Genomic DNA, 23973 nt, shown 5'->3' with positions numbered 1-23973 from the left:
TGTGTGTGTGTATGAGTGTCAGTCACCCTGTACTTGAGAAAAGTAGAATACAACAGGCAGATCCAGAACCAGTCGGTGGAAACACCTTTCAATTGGGGAGAAACCCGGGATGGCTGATCACAGAAAGCTGTGCTGGCCAAAAGTGTCACATCCAAAACGGGTTTGGAACAATTCAAGAAAGCTCCTCTTAGGCCCTATTGGAGTGGAGGTTAGGGTGGTTAAATGGCTCTTCCCTAGGTGTGAGGAGGGGTGTCAAGGAGGGCAACTGTCCCCTGATTTTTCCAAGCATTCATTCATTCAATCATATGTATTGAGCGCTTACTGTGTGCAGAGCACTGGACTTGGGAAGTACAAGTTGGCAACATATAGAGACGGTCCCTACCCAACAACGGGCTCACAGTCTAGAAGGGGGAGACAGACCACAAAACAAAACATATTAACAAAATAAAATAAATAGAATATTAAATATGTACAAGTAAAATAAATAGAGTAATAAATCTGTACAAACTTATATACAGGGGCTGTGGGGAGGGGAAGGAGGTAAGGCGGGGGGAGGGGGAGAGGAAGAAGGGGGCTCAGTCTGGGAAGGCCTTCTGGAGGAGGTGAGCTCTCAGTAGGGCTTTGAAAGGAGGAAGAGAGCTAGCTTGGCGGATGTGCAGAGGGAGGGCATTCCAGGCCAGGGGGAGGACGTGGGCCAGGGGTCGACGGCGCGACAGGCGAGAACGAGGCACAGTGAGGAGGTTAGCGGCAGAGGAGTGGAGGGTGCGGGCTGAGCTGTAGAAGGAGAGAAGGGAGGTGAAGTAGGAGGGGGTGAGGTGATGGAGAGCCTTGAAACCGAGAGTGAGGAGTTTTTGCCTAATGCGTAGGTTGACTGGTAGCCACTGGAGATTTGTGAGAAGGGGAGTAACATGCCCAGAGCATTTCTGCACAAAGATGATCCGGGCAGCGGCGTGAAGTATAGACTGAAGTGGGGAGAGACAGGAGAATGGGAAATCAGAGAGGAGGCTGATGCAGTAATCCAGTCGGGATAGGATGAGAGATTGAACCAGCAGGGTAGCGGTTTGGATGGAGAGGAAAGGGTGGATCTTGGCGATGTTGCGGAGGAGAGACCGGCAGGTTTTGGTGACGGATCGGATGTGAGGGGTGAACGAGAGAGCAGAGTTGAGGATGACACCAAGGTTGCGGGCTTGTGAGATGGGAAGGATGGTAATGCTGTCTACAGTGATGGGAAAGTCAGGGGGAGGGCAGGGTTTGGAAGGGACGATAAGATTGTGACATATCCCCAAACTCAAGTCTACATTCTTTAGTAATGTTAATTCAGTACATTCTTTACACTTTCTCGCACAAGCGAGAGGTTTGATTTTTTTGTTTCTTTCAGAATGAAAAATCTTGTACACTGTGAAGTAAACAATCACAAGAGGTGTGATGTTTCCAAATTTCCTGGGGAATCATCCAAAATAACCTTATATTGCAGAAATGCTGGGGCTTTACCAAGCTTAAGGTGGTTCACCTGTTCTGAGAGAGAACGGAAACTGCTGCTTTTACATGTGATTGCTACTGTGCTTGCTTTCCCGGATTTTTAAAATGGTATTTAAGTGCTTACTATGTGCCGGGCACTGTACTGAGCACTGGGGTAAATAAATCAGATTGGTCACAGTCCATGTCCCAAATGGGGCTTACAGTCTGAATCCCCATTTTACAGATGTGGTAACTGAGTCCCACAGAAATGAACTGCCCAGTACCATCTTTAGAAAGCCCTTACTTTAATAGTAATGGTGGTATTCGTTAAGTGCTTACTCTGTACTTAGCACAGAGGTCAGTACGAGATAATCAGGTCCCAATATGGGGCTCACAGTCTTAAGTAGGAGGGAGAACAGGTATTGAATCCTCATTTTGCAGATGAGGAGACTGAGGCCCAGAGAAGTGAAGGGACTCGCCCAAAGTCACACAGCAGGCACATGGGCTCTTAACACCAGGCCACTGCTTCTTGAGTAGACATTTGTAGGTTTGTGCCAGCAGCTTCAGATTTGCTGAGAAATTAGCAGGAGGGGTGGAATGTCCGTGCTGTCACTGGAAAAGGAAGCAATAGGAAAACGAAGGCAAAGTAAGAGAAAGAGTTGGACAGATGCAGTGCATTCCCGACCGGCTCATGCCCTGCTGCTTCTCAAATGAAAATATCATCTCTTAGGGAAGCAGCATACCCCATTCATTTCAGAACGTCGTATCACTCCGTGCATCTGGCAAGGGGCGGGTAATCCATGAGGGACTGGCACTTGGGCCAGGGGCAACCACGATTTATAAGAGAAGTGTAATTATATAAAGAAGTAGCATGGCGTAGTTGCTAGAGCACAGGCTTTGGAGTCAGAGGTCAAGGGTTCAAATCTCGGCTCTGCCAATTGTCAACTGTGTGACTTTGGGCAAGTCACTTAACTTCTCTGGGCCTCAGTTCCCTCATCTGTAAAATGAGGATTAAGACTGCCCCGCGGGACAACCTGATCACCTTGTAACCTCCCCAGGGCTTAGAACTGTGCTTTGCACATAGTAAGCGCCATTATTATTATTATTATCTCTGCCCTTGGGTGCAACAGCTCATTTTGGGCAACTGCATTCGTCGGCCTTGCCTTTCTTAGCGGACTAGGTAGCCAGGTTACTGAATCTTAAGCCAACAATCAACCAAGTGGTGTCAGTCGAGCACTTACTCTCTGCAGAGGACTGTGCTCCTTGGACGGGGATGTTGAGGACGATCATTTGTCAGGGGACAGACTAAGTAGAGTTAAGCGGAATAAGAAAGTCATTGCTCTTGAAATGCTAGTATAGGCATGCTCTTCAGGTGCCTCTCAGTGCTCCGGGGAGCAGAGCTAGCTGTATGGCCTGGGTTGGAAAGAGGTGTTTATACAGAACAGTGCATTGTTGCTTGCTTCTGTTAACGGTGAATGCGGATTACCGTAAGTGGCCTGTGTTCTGGGTATCGTGCAGTGAAGTCACAATGAAGCAAAGCCTCCAATCTTCGAATTTCCACCTTAAGTTTCTGGTGGCATTTCACTGTGTAAGCATTTACGAACATCGTCATCTGAAAGCTAGTTTCGCAGAAGCATGTGTTGCATAAAGTAGCTGCCCTCTCTGACCTCCATTCAGACGTTTGGTTAAAGGCTAAGAAGGCTTTCTCTTGGATATTTCCGAGGCTGCTGCAGTCAGCTTTCTGAGCATGTACTTCTTTCCGAGACCGAGGAGGGAATCCAGCGTGCGTGGCTGCTCGTTATTAAGTGCTCCCAAGCAATTTTGGTCCCCGGGCTCCACATGCATGGCGCTTGGCTGGAGACCGCTCAGGTTGGCTCACCGCAGCTTTTAAAATTCCATTTCCCTCTGCACACAGTAAGCGCTCAGTAAATACGATTGAATGAATGAATTTCCCTGGTTTGTTCCAAGACTTTGGTGAAATGTCCGTAGCAGCCATTTTGCCCGTTCCCCCACCTCTGAGCTCCTGGTTGGCTCAGAGATGGCTCCCAGGACAGGAGTAAGTGCTCAATAAATACGATTGAATGAATGAATGAATTTCCCCGCTTTGTTCCAAGACTTCGGTCAAATGTCTGTAGCAGCAATTTTGCCCGGTCCCCCACCTCTGAGCTCCTGGTTGGCTCAGAGATGGCTCCCAGGGCAGGAATGGGCTCTGAGGCTTGGGGTGGAGGGCAAGAGATGGGGCTGGAGCCATGGGGGAGAGAGAAGGCCTGGGCCCAAAAGAGACTGGGGGCCCGGGGATCCTGCCCCGAGAGCTGGGGGTGGGATGTGAGGGCATACTTCGGGGTTCCCTTCACCATATAATAATAATATCTGTGGGATTTGTTAAGCACTTATTATGTGCCAGGCACTGTACTAAGTGCTGGGGTGAATACAGGCTAATCTGCTTGGACACAGTCCCTGTCCCACATGGGCTCACAGTCTCAATCCCCATTTTACAGATGAGGTAACTGAGGCCCAAAGAAGTGAAGTGAGGTCACCCAGCAGACAAGTGGCAGAGCTGGAATTAGAACCCATGACCACCTGACTCCCAAGCCCGTGGTCTAGCAACTACGCCATGCTACTTCTTTATATAATTGCACTTCTCTTATAAATCGTGGTTGCCTCTGGCCCGAGTGCCAGTCCCTCATGGATTACCCGCCCCTTGCCAGATGCACGGAGTGATAGGACATTCTGAAATGAATGGGGGTAGTCCTGCTGCCCTCTGACTTCTGCCCACTCTGGGGAAATTCAGGTCAGTCCCCCGCCGTTCAGGCATCTTGATTCCTTCCTCCCCTCTTGCCAGCCATTCCTTACCTGTGCCTGGCCAGAAGAGTTGGCACCAATGGCTCTGGCCTGTCCTTCTTGTCCTGGGTTGGGGAGGGCTGTAGGCAGGTGGACTGTAGCAGTCAAGGGTGGCTGGGCCTCAGAGCAATTGAAGCAGCCAGTGTGAAGTGACTTGTGGCAGGCTGCAGGGCAGTACCCCACACCTCTATTGTGGCTTGTTCCACTAGGTTTTCCTTGCCCCCCACAGACCAAATGGGAACCTTGGGATGGAGTCAGGGCGATGGGGTGGCGAGAGGGTGGTGGGGGGAATGATTTGGACTAGTCCCACCTCTTGGCTTTCCCAGCCTTTGGGGTGGGGAGAGGGGCTCCTTGCTTGTCTGCCCCACGATGGGGTTGATGCAGGGAGAATCCTCCACTTGCATTAGTACCTTGTGGACAAGAGGAAGGATCTCTAGGCAACCAATCAATCAGTGGTATTTATTGGGTGCTTTCTGTGTGCAGAGCACACTGTACTAAGCCCTAGGGAGAAAACAAACGATAGAGCTGGCAGACTACTCCTGCCCTCAAGGATCTTACAGTGTAGGGGGTAAAGGGAGGCCATGGATAGGAGGCAAGGATTGGGGAGAGAGCGAGCCCACTGTAGCCTTACGTTTTGGAATTCCAGTGGCCACGGGCTAGGCACCGGTGTTGCCAGAATCTGGCTGCACCCTTGCCTGAAGGCTAATGCCCAGCTAAGAGTAGACCTTGAAGCGGAAAATTGCCAGCCAAGGATGGCCAGTAATTTGTGAGGGATAACGATTAGCCAAGAGGGACCTTCACAGTTTAGGATTATGGGGCCGGGAAAGTCCAGTGGTGTTTTTGCATTTGGTTCTTTTTCCTAATTTGTCAAAAGTTTTACTCTATAACATGGTCCACTCTGTGATTTTAATATTTACTTTGCTCTGCAACGCTAATGCTGTTAATGCTAGTTTTTATTTTTAGTTGTATTTAAGCACTTACTATGTACCAGGCACTGTACTAGGCACTGAGGTAGATACAAGCTAATCAAGTTGGATACAGTCCCTGTCCCATATGGTGCTCACATCTTAACCCCCATTTGACAGGTGAGGTAACTGAGGCACAGAGAAGTGAAATTACTTGGCCAGTGTCACCCAGCAGACAAGTGGCGGAGTTGAGATTAGAACCCAGGTCCTGTGACTTTCAGCCCCAGGCACTTTCCACTGGGCCACTCTGTTATTGAGCCTGAACCGCCTGAGAGGCTGGGACTGCGTCTGGCTTAATTGTGTTTTCTGTGCTCCAGCTCTTAGCACAGTGCTAGGCAAATGGTAAACACTTCGCAAACACAGTAGCTGTTATTATTGTTGTAATTATTGCTATAGTTTGAATTCTTATCTTTTTCACTATAAAATTGAAAAGGAGAAACAAGCTACTCCATTGTTACTATAAATGCATTTTGATTCCTTACTTTTCTCATTTGCAAAATATGGGCTGGTGTATGGATTAGCTGAAACTTCTGGGCTAAGATGGTCTTTGAAAAGAACAAAATGAAAAAGAACAACCTGTTCACACCACGTAACTGTATTTTAAAGAGGCAAGAGTCAAAAGTAAGTTAGGTGGAATATATTTTGTTTTGTTTTTTGTTTTGTTTTCAAGGTTTGGCTTGAGCAACAAGTTTGACACTGAATTTCCCTCTGTTCTGACAGGGAAGGTAAGTAGGTCTGCACCAAACTTTTCTCTTTCAAAAGACTATTGTGTGGCCTGCCGGGTAGAATGACAAGGGTCTTGATGCAGTATGTGGAAACTCAAAGAGAAAGAGGCCAAGGTGAATGAAGTCCATGTGAATCGGAGTCCCATGTTTGGTGAGCTGAGTTGGAGAGCTCAGTCTCTTAATTAACCCCTTGTATGGAGTTGAATCTTGGATTCCCCACTTACCCCGGAACAAGAATCCACTCATTAAGAAAGTGGTTCTTGTGAATTGTACCAGTAAGGTGTGCATGTGGGTGGGTATGGTGTTGTGAACCTTCCAAAATGTTTTCCACATCCCCGAAAAGAATATTGTGGGTATTTGCTTCAAAGGCTGAGCGTGAACTCTAGAGGAGATAAGCAGGATGGTTTTTCATTGTTGAGCTGCTTTTCCTAAGGGCTTGGGGTTTTGCTGTAAATCCCAGAATGGAGACTCTGAATCCTTTACCCCATTATCTTGATTTTTCGGTTACCTTAGGCAATGGGTTTCCATTCCTTCAGATGCCTTTAGCATGGGACTGACTTTTACTGGTCTCCAGGTTTCCTACCCATTTCACCATGCCCAAATCTTTCAGTGCAGAGTTTACCCAGAAAGGATTTCCAGGTTGCTTCCCCTTTCCCCATCACACATAATTTCTGCTCGAACCAATCTCCGTCCCTTCCAGCAGTCAGTTGGTTGTATTTATTGAGTGCTTCCTGTGTGCAGAGCACTGTACTAAGCGCTGGGGAGAGTACACTATAACAAACACACACTGCCTGTCCACAATGTGCTGTATGGCAACATTTCTGAGCAATCATTCAATTAATCAATGGTATTTATTGAATGCTCACTATGTGCACTGCTGTGTACTAAGTGCTTGGCACAGTCCAGTGTAGCAGAATTGGTTGACATGTTTCATGCCCACAAGTCTACAGTCTTACAGTCTGGAGCAGAAGAGCCATACAATCCAAGCCCCTGTCCCACCGCAAGACATAATAATGATGGCATTTGGTAAGCGCTTACTATGTGCAAAGCACTGTTCTAAGCGCTCGGGATACAAGGTGATCAGGTTGTCCCACATGGGGCTCACAGTCTTCATCCCCATTTTACAGCTGAGGTAACTGAGGCTCAGAGAAGTTAAGTGACTTGCCCAAGGTCACACAGCAGACATGTGATGGAGCCAGGATTAGAACCCATGACCTCTGACTCCTAAGCCCGGGCTCTTTCCCTTGAGCCACGCTGCTTCTCTAACAGTATGCCATTATGACATCTGACGTTTTGCCACGCTGTGCATTTGATGATGTCATTGTGTCACTAGGGTGGTAAGCAGCAACAGCTGTTGTTTCCAGTGGGAGAGTGAGGGGAAGGGGACTGGGAATTTGAAGGAAAGGACGGGAGGGGTAGAGAAAGATGGGGGGAAGGAGGGAGAGGGTGGGGGGAGAGAGTCAGCAGCAGGCAACAAGCAGATATGCACTAACCCCCACTTGATGTAGTACAGTGTCCCCCCTCCTCCATCCATTGCTCATAATGTCCCAACCACTTAGTTTATTGAGAAAATTGGCACTATCTGAAGCGATCACCCTAATATCTCCCCTGCCCCTCCCTCACCCCTCCCGCCCCTTCTTCAACTCTCCCATCATTCCAGCAGTATCTCTAGAGATCGCCTACCTTCCCTCAAAATCCACTCCCTTCACCTGCTCATCCGACCCAGTTCCTTCACACCTTATCAAAGCACTTGTCCCCTGCCTTCTTCCCTCCCTAATGCCCAACTCCAACTGTTCGCCATCCAACTGTTCGCTCAAGCGTGCTCATATCTCCCCTATCCTAAAAAAAACCCTGCCTTGACCCCATGGCTCCCTCCAGTTATAATCCCATCTCCCTCCTACCATTCGTCTCCAAACTCCTCTCCGAGTTGTGTACACCCGCTCTCTTCAGTTCCTCTCTTCCAATTCTCCCCTTGACCCCCTCCAGTCAGGCTTCCGTCCCCTTCAGTCCACAGAAACTGTCCTGTCAGAGGTCACCATTGATCTCCTTCTTGCCAAATCCAAGGGCCTCTACTCCATCCTAATCCTCCTCGACCTCTCAGCTGCCTTTGATTCTATCAATCACCCCCGCTTTTCCTGGAAACGTTATCCAACCTCGACTTCACTGTCACTGTTCTCTCCTGGTTCTCCTCATTTCTCCGGCCACTGATTCTCAGTCTCTTTCATGGGCTCCTCCTCTGCATCCTCCTCCCCTCCCCCCAAACTGTGGGTATCCCTCAAGGTTCAGTTCTTTGGTCCCCTTCTATTCTCCATCTACACACATTCCAGTGGACAACTCATTCACTTCCTTGGCTTCACCTACACTTCCATGCGGATGATGCCTAAATCTACATCTCCAGCCCTGATTTCTCTTCTTCTCTGCAGTCTCACATTTCTTCCTGCCTCCAAGACATCACTACTCGAATGTCCTTCCGTCACCTCAAGCTTTAACATGTTCAAAACAGAGCTCCTTACTTTCCCACCCAAACCCTGTCCTCCCCCTGACTTCCCGTCACTGTAGACGACACCACTATCCTTCCTGTCTCACAAGTCCATAACCTTGGCATTATCCTTGACTCCTCTCTCTCATTCAACCCAAATATTAAATCCATCACCAAATCCAGTCAGTTCCAACTTCACAACATCGCTAAAATCCAGTCTTCTCCATCCAAACTCTTACCACATTAATCCAGTCACTTATCCTTATTCCACCTTGATTACGATATAAATCTCCTTGCTGACCTCCCAGCCTCCTGTCTCTTCCCACTCCAGTCCATGCTTCACTCTGCTGCCCGGATTATTTTTCTACAGAAACATTCAGGCCATGGTTTCTCAGTCCTCAAGAACCTCCAGTGGTTGCCCATCCACCTCCTTATCAAACAGAAACTCCTTACCATTGGCTTTAAAGCATTCAAACACCTTGCCCCCTCCTACCTCACCTCACTACTCTCCTACTGCAAGCTAGCCCACACACTTTGCTCCTCTAATACTAACCTTTCTGTACTAAATCTTCTTGTCTTTCTGGCCACCGACCTCTTGCCCACGTCCTGCCTCTGGCCTGGGACACCCTCCCTCATATCCGATAGACAGTTACTCTCCCCCTTTTCAGAGCCTTCCTGAAGGCACATCTCCTTCTCTGACTAAGCCTTCTTTTCCTTTTCTTCAACTCCCTTCTTTGTCACCCTGACTTGCTCCCTTTGTTTGTCTCCTCTCCCAGCCCCACTGCACTTAAGTACATGTCTTTAATTTATTTATATTAATGTCTGTCTCCCCCTCTGGACTGCAAACTCACTGTGGGCAGGGTATTTGTCTATGATATTGTCCCAAATGCTTAGTCCAGTGCCCTGCACCCAGTAAGTGCTCAATAAATACGATTTGACTAGGCACTTAGGAAGAGCAGAATAAAGAAGTGACATGTTACCTGTCCACAAGGTGCTTGCACCTTAGTGGAGGAGATAGACATAAAATTTTTAAAGGAGTTGTCAAAAAAAAAGTGGAATGTACAACTGAAGAAACATATTTACCAGAGTACTGAGGATGGGGATAAATAAATGTGGAAGTACTAGATTTGACTGATAAATTTATACAGAGAAATTGATCAGGGAAGGCATATGGGAGGAGGTGGAATTTTAGCAGGGTGGGGCTCTGTGGGGAAGGAAAGTGTTCCAAGGCAGGGGGATAGCAGGAGAGTATAGAGCGAGGTGCAGCCAGAAGGTTGGCTTGGGATGAATAAAGAGTACCAGGGGAATGAAGGGAGCAGATTGGTATGGTGGTGTGAATTGGTAGAGAGCTGTGAAGCCAGCTGGGGGAGTGTTTGGCAGGAGAGCAACAGGAAGCCAGCGGAGGGTTTGGAGGAGAGATGTAGATCAGTCCACGCTTCAGGAAGATGATCTGGGCAGCAGCGGCTAGTGTAGATTGGATGGGGAGAGGCTGGAGTCAGAGAGACTAGCCAGGAAGTTGGTGCCACAGCATAGCCGCCTTAGGACCAGAGCTTGGTCCTGGTTGTGGTTTGTGGGGTGAGGAAGGGGCAGAGCCGGGAAATGTTGTGAAGGAAGAACCAGTAAGGATTTAGCAGCAGACTGAATGGGATAGTTGAAAGGCAATGAGGAGTCAAGCGTGATTCCCAGGTTCGGGGCTTCTGGGATAGGGAGGATGGTGGAGTTATTGATGGAAGTGGGAAAAGTTAGGGCAAGGAGATTTGGAAATATGACAAATTCTGTTTTAGATCTGTTGAATTCGAGATGCCTAAAAGGCCAGAGAAGAGCAGGATGGAATTTACTCTTTTGGTTTGGCTCGAAGGATATCCTAAGTAGCGAAGTTTGTGAGTTTGTAGGAAAAAAGTGCTCTCTGTGGAGAAGATAGAAGGACCTGGCTCAGATTGGGCATTTTGGACAAGAGAGAGCGAAAATCCATCATAACTGGCCTTACTTAGAGATAACTTTGGAGTGCCTCGTAGCGAATATTTTTTAAAGTTTTTCTTAAAGGATGACTTTGAGGTGAAGGATATTAACTCCCCAGACTGAAAAGCTTATCCCTCAATTCTGATGGTTTTCCCATTTGAGTAACCACGATGGCTGTGTAGCAAGACTTGGTTTTTTCTCTTTTTTTGAGTCTTTAAAATTCAACTCTTCACCCTATAAGAAACTTTTGGAAATCTTTGTTGCACATTAATAATTGTGGTATCTGTTAAGCACTTTACTATGTGCCAGCCACTGCATTAAGTGCTGTGGAAGATTTAAGATCATCAGGTTCCACACGGGGCTCACAGAAGGTAGGAGGGAGAGCAGACATTAAATCCCCATTTTGCAGATAAGGGAACTGAGTCCCAGAGAAGCTGTGATTTGCCCAAGTTCACACAGCAGGTAAGTGTCCAAAGTCACACAGCAGGTAAGTGGCAGAGCTGGGATTGGAATCCCGGTCCTCAGACTCCCAGGCTTGGGCCCCGTCCACTAGACCATGTTACTTTCTTATTCCCCTCTTCGTCTTGCCAGGAAATTCCAGTGTTATGGTCCTTTAGACTAGAGATAAAGTACTAACTTCCCGGCATGCTGTTTGCCACTCCGGGTTTGCCGAGTTTACAGAGAGATCACGTTTTGGCTACAGTGTTGTAATGGAAGTTGGAAACCAGCATCTAATGGTATGAGCCTTTTGGGTTAGAGAATGTCGTGGTGTTCGAAGAAAAGACTTTTGTGCCGTTTGACACTGTGAATGTCGCCACACAAGTTTTGCTTAATGCAAGATTTTGCAAGAACACAACCCTCCGCTTCAGAGAACTGAGCATACGGCGATCTGTACTCTGCAGAAGCTCAATAATTATTTCTTGCCCAGCCAGCCGACTGTCAGCTGCTGCGGGGGTTTTTTTTGTTTTTCGTTTTTCTGTTGTTTTTTTTTAATGGTATTTGTTAAGCGCTTACTATGTGCCAGGCACTGTACTAAGCACTGGGTTAGATGCAGGGTAATCATCATCATCAATCGTATTTATTGAGCGCTTACTATGTGCAGAGCACTGTACTAAGCGCTTGGGAAGTACAAATTGGCAACATATAGAGACAGTCCCTACCCAACAGTGGGCTCACAGTCTAAAAGGGGGAGACAGAGAACAAAACCAAACATACTAACAAAATAAAATAAATAGAATAGATATGTACAAATAAAATAAATAAATAATAAATAGAGTAAAAAATATGTACAAACGTATATAATATAATCAGGCTGGACACAATCAGTGTCCCCCATGGGGCTCACATTCTTAATTCCCAATTTACAGATGAGGTAACTGAGGCACAGAGAAGTGAAGAAATGGCAGAGCCAGGATTTGAGTCCAGGGACTTCTGACTCCCAGGACCATGCTGTATCCACTAGGCCATATTGCTTCTCAAACAGCGCTTCAATAAAGGCACTGTGTTTAAATGTAAATGGGTGAGAAATCTTCTGTTCTTCAGATACTTCTATTTACAAAGCCTGGTGGTTCTGTTAAGGTTCTGGAATGAACCAGCGCCTTAGCGGTTGGTAATCTTTAATTTTGGAGCTAATCAAGTTGTCGGATCCGTCCCCATGAAGGAACTGGCAGGGCAGTGGTGGGCAGAACCACCAACTTTTCCCTGGGACATTAGAGCCAACTTGCAGCAGGAATAGAGGGAAGATGAGAGGCCTTGGGCATGCCGCAGCTGGAGAGGTGGCCATGCAGACACCCACTGGGCCAGGGACATCTTCATCATCAGTGGTATTTACTGAGTGCAGAGCATTGGACTGGGGGCTTGGAACAGAGTTGGTAGACCCGATACCTGCCCACAGTGAGCTTAGAGTCTAGAGAGGGAGACAGACTTTATATAGTACATAAATATATTATAACAGAACCACATACACACACATGGAGCCAGGGAGAGAGACACACAAACACACACACACACGCGTGCACGCACCCAAGGACACATCTACTAGGCTAGGGACATATGGGAACACACCCCCACTGGGCCAGGAAGAGAGACATACATACCCAGCCCACTGGGCAAAGGACACACAGAGACACATTCCCAACTCGAGTGTGGGAATGAGTGGGATTGGAGGCCCAGACTTACGCAACACCGGTTCCGACTCCCAGCTGGCTCCCATTTTGCTGTGAGGGGAGGGAGCCCCCCCCCCGCCCCAACCAAAACTGTGCCGGTGAAGTTACAAATTTCAACTCAGCTGTCACCCCACATAAAGAGAAGTGTATCTTTAGGCTTTTTTTTTTTTTCAAAGTACCAGAGATAAGATCCTGTGGGAGCCTGGATTTCTTGAGCACTTAGAACAGTGGTTGGCACATAGTAAGCGCTTAACATATGCCATCATTATTATTATTATTATTACCCCTTTTCAAAATGGCCACTAACAGGCCGTAGCCATAGCTTTTATTCCTTTTATACCTCACTGACCATTTACTCCAATTTTTCTGTCATTCAGTTCATTTTCAACCCTCTGCTTTCTCTCAGAAAAGCAGCGGGGCCTAGTGGAAAGAGCACAGGCCCGGGAGTCAGAAGATCAGGATCCACCAGTTGCTTGCTGTGTGAGCTTGGTCAGGTCACGTAACTTCTCTGTGCTCAGTTCCCTCAGCCCCAAAATGGGAGTTAAATACCTGTCTTCTTACTTAGACTGTGAGCCCCAAGTAGGACCTGATGATCTTGAATCTACCACAGCACTTAGTACAGTGCTTGGCACATAGTAAGCACTTCAGAAAGAAACACAATAGGTATTTCTTTTTCACCTTTCTGGCAAGGAGTCAGAGGAGTTTGCTTTCTGTCTCTCCGTCTCTTTCTCTTCTCCCCCCGCCCCCCCCCACTCTCTTGTCTTATTTACTTTATATGGGAGTAAAATTTTCTACATCCAGCGATTTCCCTAGAAACAGAGTGCCAAGGGCCTCAGGAATAGTACTCATTCAGTCGTATTTATTGAGTGCTTACTGTGTGCAGAGCACTGTAGTAAGCGCTTAGTAGTAAACAAGGATGGTTGTGGGCCACTCTTTGAGTTAGTGCCAGAGAGGCAGATATTAATTTGCATTTTCCAGTATAGAAAGAACCATTTGGTGGAAGGCCTTGGACTTTCCTTTTTGAATGCCTCTGTGTTGTGGGGATATAGTTCATCATATTAAGCAGTGTGGCTCAATGCAGAGAGCACGGGCTTGGGAGTCAGAGGTCACGGGTTCAAATCCCGGCTTTGCCAATTATCAGCTGAGTGACCTTGCGCAAGCCACTTAACCTCTCTGGGCCTCAGTTACTTCATTTGTAAAAAGGGGATTAAGACTGTGAGCCCCACATGGGACAACCTGATCACCTTGTATATGCCCCAGCGCTTAGAACAGTGCTTTGCACATAGTAAGCACTTAACAAATGCCATCATTATTTATTACTGTATTGAGCTCTTAGTTTTGAATGGTTTCTATCAACAGCTAGGCTTGGCTTGGGAATCCGGAAGAATTCAGCTGATCCTTCAGATCAGTTAACCTGAAATTCCTTCTTGAAAACGAAACAATAGCGGTGGAAGATCTAGTAATAAAATATTTAATAAAGATAAGATGAATTTACTATTAAAATTAATGTGGAAGTGGGCTAAAAATAGCTGTGATGGAAACCTCCACCTCTGAATGACACCCTTAACATTACTGCGACTATGTGATCTGGCCAGTTAACGTTTGGCTTCCCTTCTGGTTCCCTTCCACCTTCCTTTCCAGCCCACTGAGCTGAGCTGCTCCTGGGTGCCAGGAAATGAGGGGATTCTGGAAAAGTGGCAAGACTGTAGAACTTCCAGTGTGTCCACAGTGGGCCACCTCCCACAATGGCTACACAACTGGGGCGTTAGAGACTAGTGGGAAGGGGGCAGGGTGGAGGAAGAGGTCGACCACCCCTCTCCCACAGCTTCTCCAAGTAAAGGTCTTAGTGACCCGACTTTTGACGTGAGGCAGAGCAGGTGGGATTGGGCATGACCTTTGTCGTTTAAGGAGCTGGCCTGAACCGGATGTGACTTTTAATATAATGTATTATAGAGTCCTCCAAAATCAATCAATCAATCATATTTATTGAGTGCTTACTGTGTGCAGAGCACTGTACTAAGCGCTTGGGAAGCACAAGTGGCAACATATAGAGACAGTCCCTACCCAACAGTGGGCTCACGGTCTAGAAGGGGGAGACAGAGAACAAAACATATTAATAAAATAAATAGAACAGATATGTACAAGTAAAATAAATAGAGTAATAAATATGTACAGACATATATACAGGTGCTGTGGGGAAGGGAAGGAGGTAAGACGGGGGGATGGAGAGGGGGACGAGGGGGAGAGGAAGGAAGGGGCTCAGTCTGGGAAGGCCTCCTGGAGGAGGTGAGCTCTCAGTAGGGCCTTGAAGGGAGGAAGAGAGCTAGCTTGGCAGATGGGCAGAGGGAGGGCATTCCAGGCCAGGGGTATGACGTGGGCCGGGGGTTGATGGCGGGACAGGCGAGAATGAGGTACGGTGAGGAGATTAGCGGCAGAGGAGCGGAGGGTGCGGGCTGGGCTGGAGAAGGAGAGAAGGGAGGTGAGGTAGGAGGGGGCGAGGTGATGGACAGCCTTGAAGCCGAGGGTGAGGAGTTTCTGCCTGATGCGCAGATTGATTGGTAGCCACTGGAGATTTTTGAGGAGGGGAGTGACATGCCCAGAGCGTTTCTGGACAAAGACAATCCGGGCAGCAGCATGAAGTATGGATTGAAGTGGGGAGAACCCAAAAACATGGGTCCCAAATGAAGACTCAGTCAGGACGGGGCTGGGATGTCCTTGAAGTGCTGGTCTCTCTCTCCCAGTTCTTTTCCTGCCCTCCCATCATTTAGAGCGAAGGCAAGGGTGCCCAGCTAGTGCCAAGCCTGCATGGATGCCTTTGGGCACTTATGGTCCCAGAAGCCTCTGGGGGCAGCCATGAATATGTGAGTCCTCTGCATATTCCCACATAGCCCGCCTGGAAGGGAGGACCAGGCCCTCTCCGGGTCAATCAATCAATCAATCAATCAATCGTATTTATTGAGCGCTTACTATGTGCAGAGCACTGTACTAAGCGCTTGGGAAGTACAAATTGGCAACATATAGAGACAGTCCCTACCCAACAGGGGGCTCACAGTCAAAAAGGGGGAGACAGAGAACAAAACCAAACATACTAACAAAATAAAATAAATAGGACAGATATGTACAAGTTAAATAAATAAATAAATAAATAGAGTAATAAATATGTACAAACATATACATATATACAGGTGCTGTGGGGAAGGGAAGGAGGTAAGATGGGGGGGATGGAGAGGGGGACGAGGGGGAGAGGAAGGAAGAGGCTCAGTCTGGGAAGGCCTCCTGGAGGAGGTGAGCTCTCAGTAGGGCCTTGAAGGGAGGCCCTACTTGCTATTGTGTGCATAGCAACGGTCATCATTGTCATCAGCCTTGGTCTAATAACCAGCTCCGCCATGTGTCTGCCGTGTGACCTTGGGCATGTGACTTCTCTGTGCCTCAGTTACCTCATCTGTAAAATGTGGACTAAGACTATGAGCCCCATGTGGGACAGGGATCGTGTTCAATCTGATTAGCTTGTATCTACCCCAGCGCTTAGAACAATGCTTGGCACATAGTAAGTGCTTAATAAATACTATCATTGTTATCATCAACAGTATTGGTAGTTATGGGCCAGATAGAGTAAAGGATCCGGTGCCTACCTGAACATTTTTTTTTTTTTTTTGCGGTATTTGTTAAGCAGTTACTATGTGCCAGGCACTGTTCTAAGCACTGGGGAAGCCAGGTCCCATATGGGGCTCACAGTCTTAATCACCATTTTGCAGCTGAGGTAACTGAGGCACAGAACAGCGAGTGACTTGTCCAAGGTCACCCAGCGGACAAGTGGCAGAGCTGGGATTACCACCCAGATCCTTCTGACCCTCAGGCCCGAGCTCTGTCCACGCTGCTTCTCCGTAGCTGGACGGGAGAGTGGTCACGAGCTGCAGGAGGAGATATGGATCCGTAGGGTAGTGTCAGTGGTGGTTGGAGATGTGCAGTGGCAGCTGAGCCATTGGGGAGAATGGATGTGCCCTGAGAGTTTCTGTTAGGCGCTTACTATGTGCTCAGCACTGGGGGAGATACAAGATAATCAGGTCCCATAATCAGTCACCAGCCCTCTGGAAATTCCCAGAGGGCATGTCCCAAGGAGCTGAGAGTGTCCGAAGAGCCCCGTAAAAATCTTTGGTTGTCCATCTGTGGTAGCGGCTGAAGGCCTCGAGGGTAGCCTCATCACCAGTTTGGACGTACCGGTTTAATGCTTTTGAACATGGAATCTGCCGGGAATCCAGCCAGCTGCTTCCAGCGAACCGGCCTCCACCCTCCCGCCCCTGGAAAAGTCTGCTCGTCACGGGTCACAAAAAGAGTTGGAAAGTCAATATCGAGTGCTCATTGTGTGCATAGCACTGGACTAAATGCTTGGGAGAGGACAATACAACCAAGTTGGTAGACCACAGCGCCCACAAGGAGCTTGCAGTCCTTTTTGTTCATACTGTCTGTAACTGTCTCAGCATTTGGCCATCCCCTGCCCAATCCCAAGCCCCATGGGGCTGCCATGGCTAGAAATGCAGGGTGGGAATGATCTAAGTGCCAGCTAAGGAGACGGAGAAGGGGTGATTAGAGAGGCGGGAAGAGGAGAGTCGCTGAAGTGAGGAGGGAGTGTGGTCAGGGTCTTGGTCTTGGGACGCATCTACTGGCCTTCATTCAGTCAATCGTATTTATTGAGCGCTTACTGTGCGCAAAGCACTCTACTAAGCGCTTGGGAGAGTACAGTATAACAGACAAATTCCTGCCCTCAACGAGCTCACAGTCTAGAGGGGCTTTGACCCCAGAGTCAGTCAGTCTTATTTTTTGAGCTCTTACTGTGTGCAGAGTACTGTCCTAAGTGCTTGGGAGAGTACAGTATCGCAGTATAATAGACACGTTCCCTGCCCACAACAAGCTTAGCTGGACAGCCGCAGATTGGGCCCAAAATCTTTGTTCCGTCAGGGCTCTAGTTCCATGTAGGCTGTGATCCTAAGCCTTCAAAGAATATATCACCCCACTGCCGGAGCAAAAGAATGATTTATTTGGCAAACTCTTTTATGTACCAAAAGATCTAATTCCCGCCCATGTATTCTTTCCTAGTACTTTATACAGTGCTTTGTACCCAGCAAGCTCTGAATAACTACATTGAGTGCAGTGGGCTATAGCAGTCCAGAGGTGGACTTTTCTTTTTAATTTTTCTAGAGGAAAACTTAAAGGAAGTGAAATTGTACACGGGCACAAAGGAAACAAAAGTGGTCTGTTGTCAAAAGGGCACCTAGAAGTAACTTAACTCTCATTACTCCAGTTCTCTGGGGAACTTAAAATGTAAAGGTTTTCCCTAATGAAGGTTTTTGGATAAGTGGTTTTTTTTTTCCAGGAGAATGCTGATATGGCGATTAGGGGAAGTAGTCGGGAGAAAATTGTGGATTTTGAAAACACAATACAAAGGGAAAAAATGAATGGTTAGGATTTGGTCTCCTACCAGCTTTGAAAGAGCATGTCTTTCAAGGAAACCAGTTCAGAGCCCATACCGAAGTTGGCAACTGTCACTTGAAAGTGCTTTGTTACAGCCTAGGCCTTCAGGTGTAGATTCTAAATGATACGGCCTCTGGGCCTAGTCCAGAAAGCTGTAACTTTCCCTTTGCTTCATGTGGGTGTGAGTCAGCCTCCTAAAGTCATTTTTCTGGGTTCTCCGGTACCCCACGAAATATTCATGCTTAGAGGGTTCTGTCTCTACCAAGTTTTATCTTTTTTTTACTTGGAGTGTGAGCCCCATGTGGGACGGGCTGTATCCCACCTGATTGACTTGTACCTGCCCCAGCGCTTGGAACAATCCTTGACACACAGTATACTCTTAACAGTTATCATAAAAAATAAATGATCAGTGACAGTTTGCCCCAAATGCGTAATAGACTTCTCCCAGGTGGCTAGTGTATATACTTCCCTGTCATTGTTGGAGACAAACCCAACTAGAAGGGTTTGATAAAAGGGGAGTGATACGAGGCGCTCCAGACAGACATCCACACACCCAGGGCTGCAAGTGACAAGAAAATGAAAGAGCCAGTCAATCTCAAGGAAGAAATTGAAGCTTCCTGTCCCAGCTTGAAAAAATCATGGGATCGTGGGGGGAGATTAGTGTGCAGTGTAGGGAAGTGTAAGCCATAAAACGCCCCCTTAGCATTGTCATCCCTTGTGACAGGTGATGGATGGGGTTGTGAGCGTGTGATGATTGAAGGCAGCAGATCAGGCCTCCTGGGCCTTGCTAGGCCTTTCCACTGTTTGCAGAGCCCTTTCCATCCTGTTGTAAAGTATAATGACCCCCCATTTTATGATGTGTGTGTGTATGTGTGTGTTTTTGTTTTTTGTCCCTCCAAAAAGGCCTCAAGGAACTAATGTCTCTTTACAAGAGCTGTACAGCCAGAAGCTGCATTGATTACCTCTTTCTTTTGAAGCTAAACAAAACCTTTCCGAAGGGCTTTCAGATGGAAGTCATTTCCACAATTTCTCACCGGCACTGAAGTGAATGAGTAAAAATGCCATGAATTCTGAGATCAACAACAACAGTAAAGTTAAAAAAAAAAAAGGGGGCGGGTGGCGGTCCAGACTGCTTTCCAAAGTTACACACAGGAAACGGTCACCTGGGTTTTGAGGAATTTCTCCTGCTGAAACCCAGACCTCAGTCAACTTTCAGTTAATTCTGTTGAAAGGTGAAATTTGTTGAGTTCCCAAGATTTCAGCCCTCTAGTATTTTAGCACATCTGGATGAGTTATTTCTCAAAGCCATGAAAAACTAGGTATCTCAGTGCAAAGATTGAAATGCTTAATATGTTTTTGACCCTTTATTATGATATTTATTAAGTGTTTACTATGTGAAAAGCACTATTCTAAGCATTGGTCTAGATTCAAGTTAATCAGATTGGGCACATTTCTTGTCCCTCATGGGGCTCACAGTCTAAGTAGGAGGGAGAACAAGTATTGAATCCCCATTTTACAGTTGAGGAAATCGAGAAGTGACTTGCCTAAGGTCACGCATGCAGTAGACAAGTAGTGGAGCTGGGATTAGAACCCAGGCAGATCCCGACTCTCAGGTCTGTACTCTTCCCACTCTTCTCATTAAGAGTGGAACTGGAGAATTTAGTGTTCTGGACTTTAAAGAAAAATTGGGGACATTGTCACCATTTAATTGATTGCAAAATGGCGGCAGCAGACCTTCTGGTAACCTAAACACTTTCAGTAAAATGGCCAGTTTTATTGAATGAAAACCCTATGTTCGGACTGGAAGGGGCGTGAAGGATGAATGGCCATTCATTCATTCATTCATTCATTCAAGATTTCCTTGGTTGTCTGGCAGCCTCCCACTGTAGCTGACACTGCTCTTCAGCTTGGATGCTGGAAGGAGTTTTTGCTTTGCAGCATCTCTCTGGAAGAGTGCTTCCCTAATGCTTCTCCCACTCCCCACACTCTTTTTGAGCTGCGATGGGATGGAATTCTCAGAAGTATTTTTGCTTTTCGAGAGACTCTCTTCAAGCACTCTTTTAATGGGACCTGTCCCCCAAACTATAGCTCATCAATTTGGTTGCATACATACCTGCCTCTAGAGATGGCCAGTCAATCAGTGGTGTTTTTTGAGCACGTCCTGTGTACGTACAGTCTCCCTATAGACTGTAAGCTCATTGTGGGCAGGGGACATGGCTGTTTAGTGTTGTATTGTACTCTCCCAAGTGCTTAGTATAGTGCTCTGCACACAGTAATCTCTCAATAAGTACGATGGACCAACTGACTGCAGAGCACTGCACTAAGCCCTTGGGACAGGACAGTACATCAGAGTTGATAGATGCAATCCTGACCGGCCAGGAGTTTCCAGCCTACTGGGAAGATGGAGTTGAAAATATAGGTGAAAAGATGTAAAACCATTTTAACAAAATATTAAAACCGGATGCAACGGTTTCATCCTGTAGGTTGCAGAATGAAATTATGTCAGGTGATGGTTCCAGCTACACTTTAAACTTTTCTGGTTTCTGGATCTAAAGAGGAATGGCTTTGAGGATTGCTGGTTGGGAGACAGCCCTTAAAGAGTCACTCTTCTGTCCTCCAGAAGTGAGGAATATTTTTAGCTTCCATCTGGCTGATGCAGAGTTGGTTACGGCATACCTGATTTCAAATGTTCCTTATCCCTCTTCTAGAGAAGAAAATGTCAAGCCCTAGCTTTATTCCTGGCAGTCCTCGGCTTAAAGCATTCTGAGTTAAGAAGAAAGACACCGTCAACTATTCTAAATGTGGTAGTGGGGAAATGACGGGAAAATGATTTTGAAAGCTGTGATGGGGCTGGGTGGGGAGGGTGGAGAAAGGTGCGAGGGGCTGGGAGCCTTAGTTTCACTTCTGAGGAGGTCAAAGCCAGCTAAACCATCGGAGAACCTCTCTGACTTATAATGAATAATCATAATTGTTATTAAGTGCTTACTGTGTGCCAAGAACTGTGCTAGACACTGGGGCAGATACAAGGTTATCAGTTTAGATGCAGTCCATGTCCTCTCTGGGGCTCACAATTTAGGTAAAATAGAGTAGTATTTATTCCCCATTTTACAGATGAGGTAGCTGAGGCACAAAGAAGTTGTGACTTGCCCAAGGTTACACAGCAGGCACGTGGCGGAGCCGGTATTAGAACCCAGCTCTTCTGATTCCCAGACCAATGCTTTTTCCCACTAGGCCAAAGCTGCTTCTCTTAAAAAAAAAGAAAGTACTCAAAGAAAGTACACTCAAGTGGCCGCAGTGCCCATCTGGAATAGACTGGGAACACAGTGCTGGATAATTTGGGAAAAAGAGGGCTTCCAGTCTTGGTTTGGGAATGCATCCCTCATTTAGCAGCAGTATTCCTCTTGGAGGTTTAGTGTTTCCAGCTCAAAACATCCCAACTTCAGGTGCAGGTTTTGGGAACTGATCATAATAATGATGATGATGGCGGTGTTTGTTAAGCACTTACTATGTGCTAAGCAGTGTACTGAGCACCAGGCTAGATACAAGAGACTAGATACAAGATCCCCCATGGGATCCCATAAGTAGGAGGGAGAACAGGTAGTCAGTCTCCATCCCCATAAGGGAACTGAGGCACAGGGAAGTGAAATGACTTGCCCAAGGTTACACAGCAGGTACATGGGGGACCTGGGATTAGAACTCAAATTTTCTGACTTCAAGGCCCAGGCTCTTTCCACCAGGCCATGATCCGTAGACTACTTCAAAAGTGATGCTTGGAATGCAGTTGATGGCGTCATTATTCTGTCCCGCGTCACTCTAGAACTAGGAACCATCAGTCGGTTGATCTCAGAGGTTTTGCAACGGTAACACTAACTAGCAGGTGAGTTTTCAACCTCTCGGTGAGACTGAGCACCAGAAAGGCTATCAGTCACCTACACCCATTACTTTAAAGCCACCCAGAGAAAAATGTCAAGGATTTCCTCGGTGTTTTTCATTGGGTCCATAATCCTTAGAGGCTCCACGTGGTTTCCAATAGCAAATAACAACCCTAATTCTTTCTTGCCTGTTAGAACGGCTGATAACGATTCTCCGTGAATTTTTGCCCCGGTCCAAATCGAGTTTTACCACATAATTGTTGAAAGGGCGGTTTTTGCCCTTTAACTCTTCAGTTATGTTTTTAAATTTATAAAACCCGATTGCTTCCTGAACAAAATGAACCTAAAACCATTTTCTAATTAGCCGCTGGAGTGTTTAAGTCTCTGGAAGCTTTATTACTGTTTTCAGGCTTGAATTAAATTATAGGTCTTTTGGCAGGGGCCTTGTATAAATTTGCAAATGGATATTTGGAGCCCCACATTCTCTGTTTGTCACAGAAATCTGTGCTTTGAATCTTCTCTTCAGGATCGAGTAGAGAGGGCAGGTACCCCATCCGTGTGGTTGAAGATTCAGGTGATTTGCCTTTTTTTGAACCTGATTTTCCTTCACCATGTTTTCCCTAATAGAGTCTCAAGTTTTTACGGCATCTGCTACTGCTGCCAGAAAAGAGTACTTCGTCAAGGGCAAAGCAGTGAATTCACTGGGGAGTAATGCAGTTTTCCCGGCAATGCAGAGCTTAGTAAATCTCCATGGCTAGCCCACCTGAGAGCCAAGAGAGGCAGGTTGGGGTTAAGCCTTTCTACTGCATATCTTCCCAGTGAAAGAATTCTAACCAAGAGGTAACTGCCTCTCAGGCCAAAATGGACACATCTTTTCTCCCACCTGGCCTCCATAGTTGCTTTCTTGGCTTTGAGTCCCAGGGATTTGTTTCCTAAAGGTAATCAGTCAGTGGCAACTACTGAACTCTCCCAAGCACTTTGTACAATTCTCTGCCATCAGAACCGTTCAGTTCAGTTCAGAACCATTGACTGATAACATGGTTCTTTTTGGGCAACCAAGTGTTTGTATTTTTTGATTATCCAGGCTGGTCAGAGCTTAGACCCCCAATTGGTTCGTAGGGCAGACTATTAGAAAATCAGTTTCCTCCGATCCGGTGTTGCCAAGGGGTCAAAAGGCTGTGTGATCTACTAGAAAGAGGAGCGATCTAGGCATCCAGAGGAGTAGACTTCAAGCCTGACACTGCCACAAGGCAGCTGTGTGACTTTGGGCCTGTTACTTAACCTTTCTGCATCTGTCTCCTCATTAGTAAAAGGGGAGTAAGATGTCCTACCCACTTTCACCGTCCAAAGGACTTTAGGGAGACCACATGACAACAGCAGGTCCAGTGAGGTCACTGATAGGTTAGTGCTTTGGATCCACTGAATAGTTATAGAAATTCAGGGTATCATTCAGGATGGCGAATCAGTCAAGCAATGGTATTTATCGAGCGCTTACTGTGGGTAAAGCACTGTACTAAGAGCTTGGGAGTGCACAATACAACAGAGTTAGACGTGTTCCCTGCCCACAGCAACCTTACACTTACCCCTCAGTCAGACGGTAATAATTTTCATCTGGGTTGCCCTGTGATTTAGCAGGGCTGCAAAGATAAAATGACAGAGGACTAAACTGGGATGGTCCTGGGAGATAATAATAATGATGGCATTTTTTAAGCGCTTACTATGTGCAAAGCACTGTTCTAAGCACTGGGGAGGTTACAAGGTGATCAGGTTGTCCCACGGGGGACTCACAGTCTTAATCCCCATTTTACAGATGAAGCAACTGAGGCCCAGAGAAGTTGTGACTTGCCCAAAGTCACACAGCTGACTATCGGTGGAGCCGGGATTTGAACCTATGAAATCTGACTCCAAAGCCCATGTTCTTTCCACTGAGCCACGTTGCTTCTCTATGTGGGCTGCCTGAGGGGTGGGCTGCCCTCCCTGCTTTCACCATGCCTTGAATTTGCTTCCCCAGTGATCCCTCCCATTCCCGGCCAGGGAGAA

At 46.9% G+C, this 23973-nt stretch overlaps 1 protein-coding gene across 2 annotated transcripts in view; it reads left to right on the top strand.

Annotated features, from left to right (window-relative positions):
• CHIC1 (cysteine rich hydrophobic domain 1) overlaps window positions 1–23973 on the top strand; it is a 45698-nt gene that overhangs the window by 5616 nt on the left and 16109 nt on the right. For both annotated transcript variants that reach the window (XM_038747936.1, XM_038747935.1), the window contains exon 2: window positions 5935–5989. In XM_038747936.1, coding sequence (XP_038603864.1) covers window positions 5935–5989 — 55 coding nt within the window. The remainder of the gene's footprint in view (window positions 1–5934; window positions 5990–23973) is intronic.

Source organism: Tachyglossus aculeatus, chromosome 6 (genome assembly GCF_015852505.1).
Source record: "Tachyglossus aculeatus isolate mTacAcu1 chromosome 6, mTacAcu1.pri, whole genome shotgun sequence".
NCBI classification, from domain to species: domain Eukaryota; kingdom Metazoa; phylum Chordata; class Mammalia; order Monotremata; family Tachyglossidae; genus Tachyglossus; species Tachyglossus aculeatus.
This window is presented reverse-complemented; position numbering and strand designations above follow the sequence as displayed.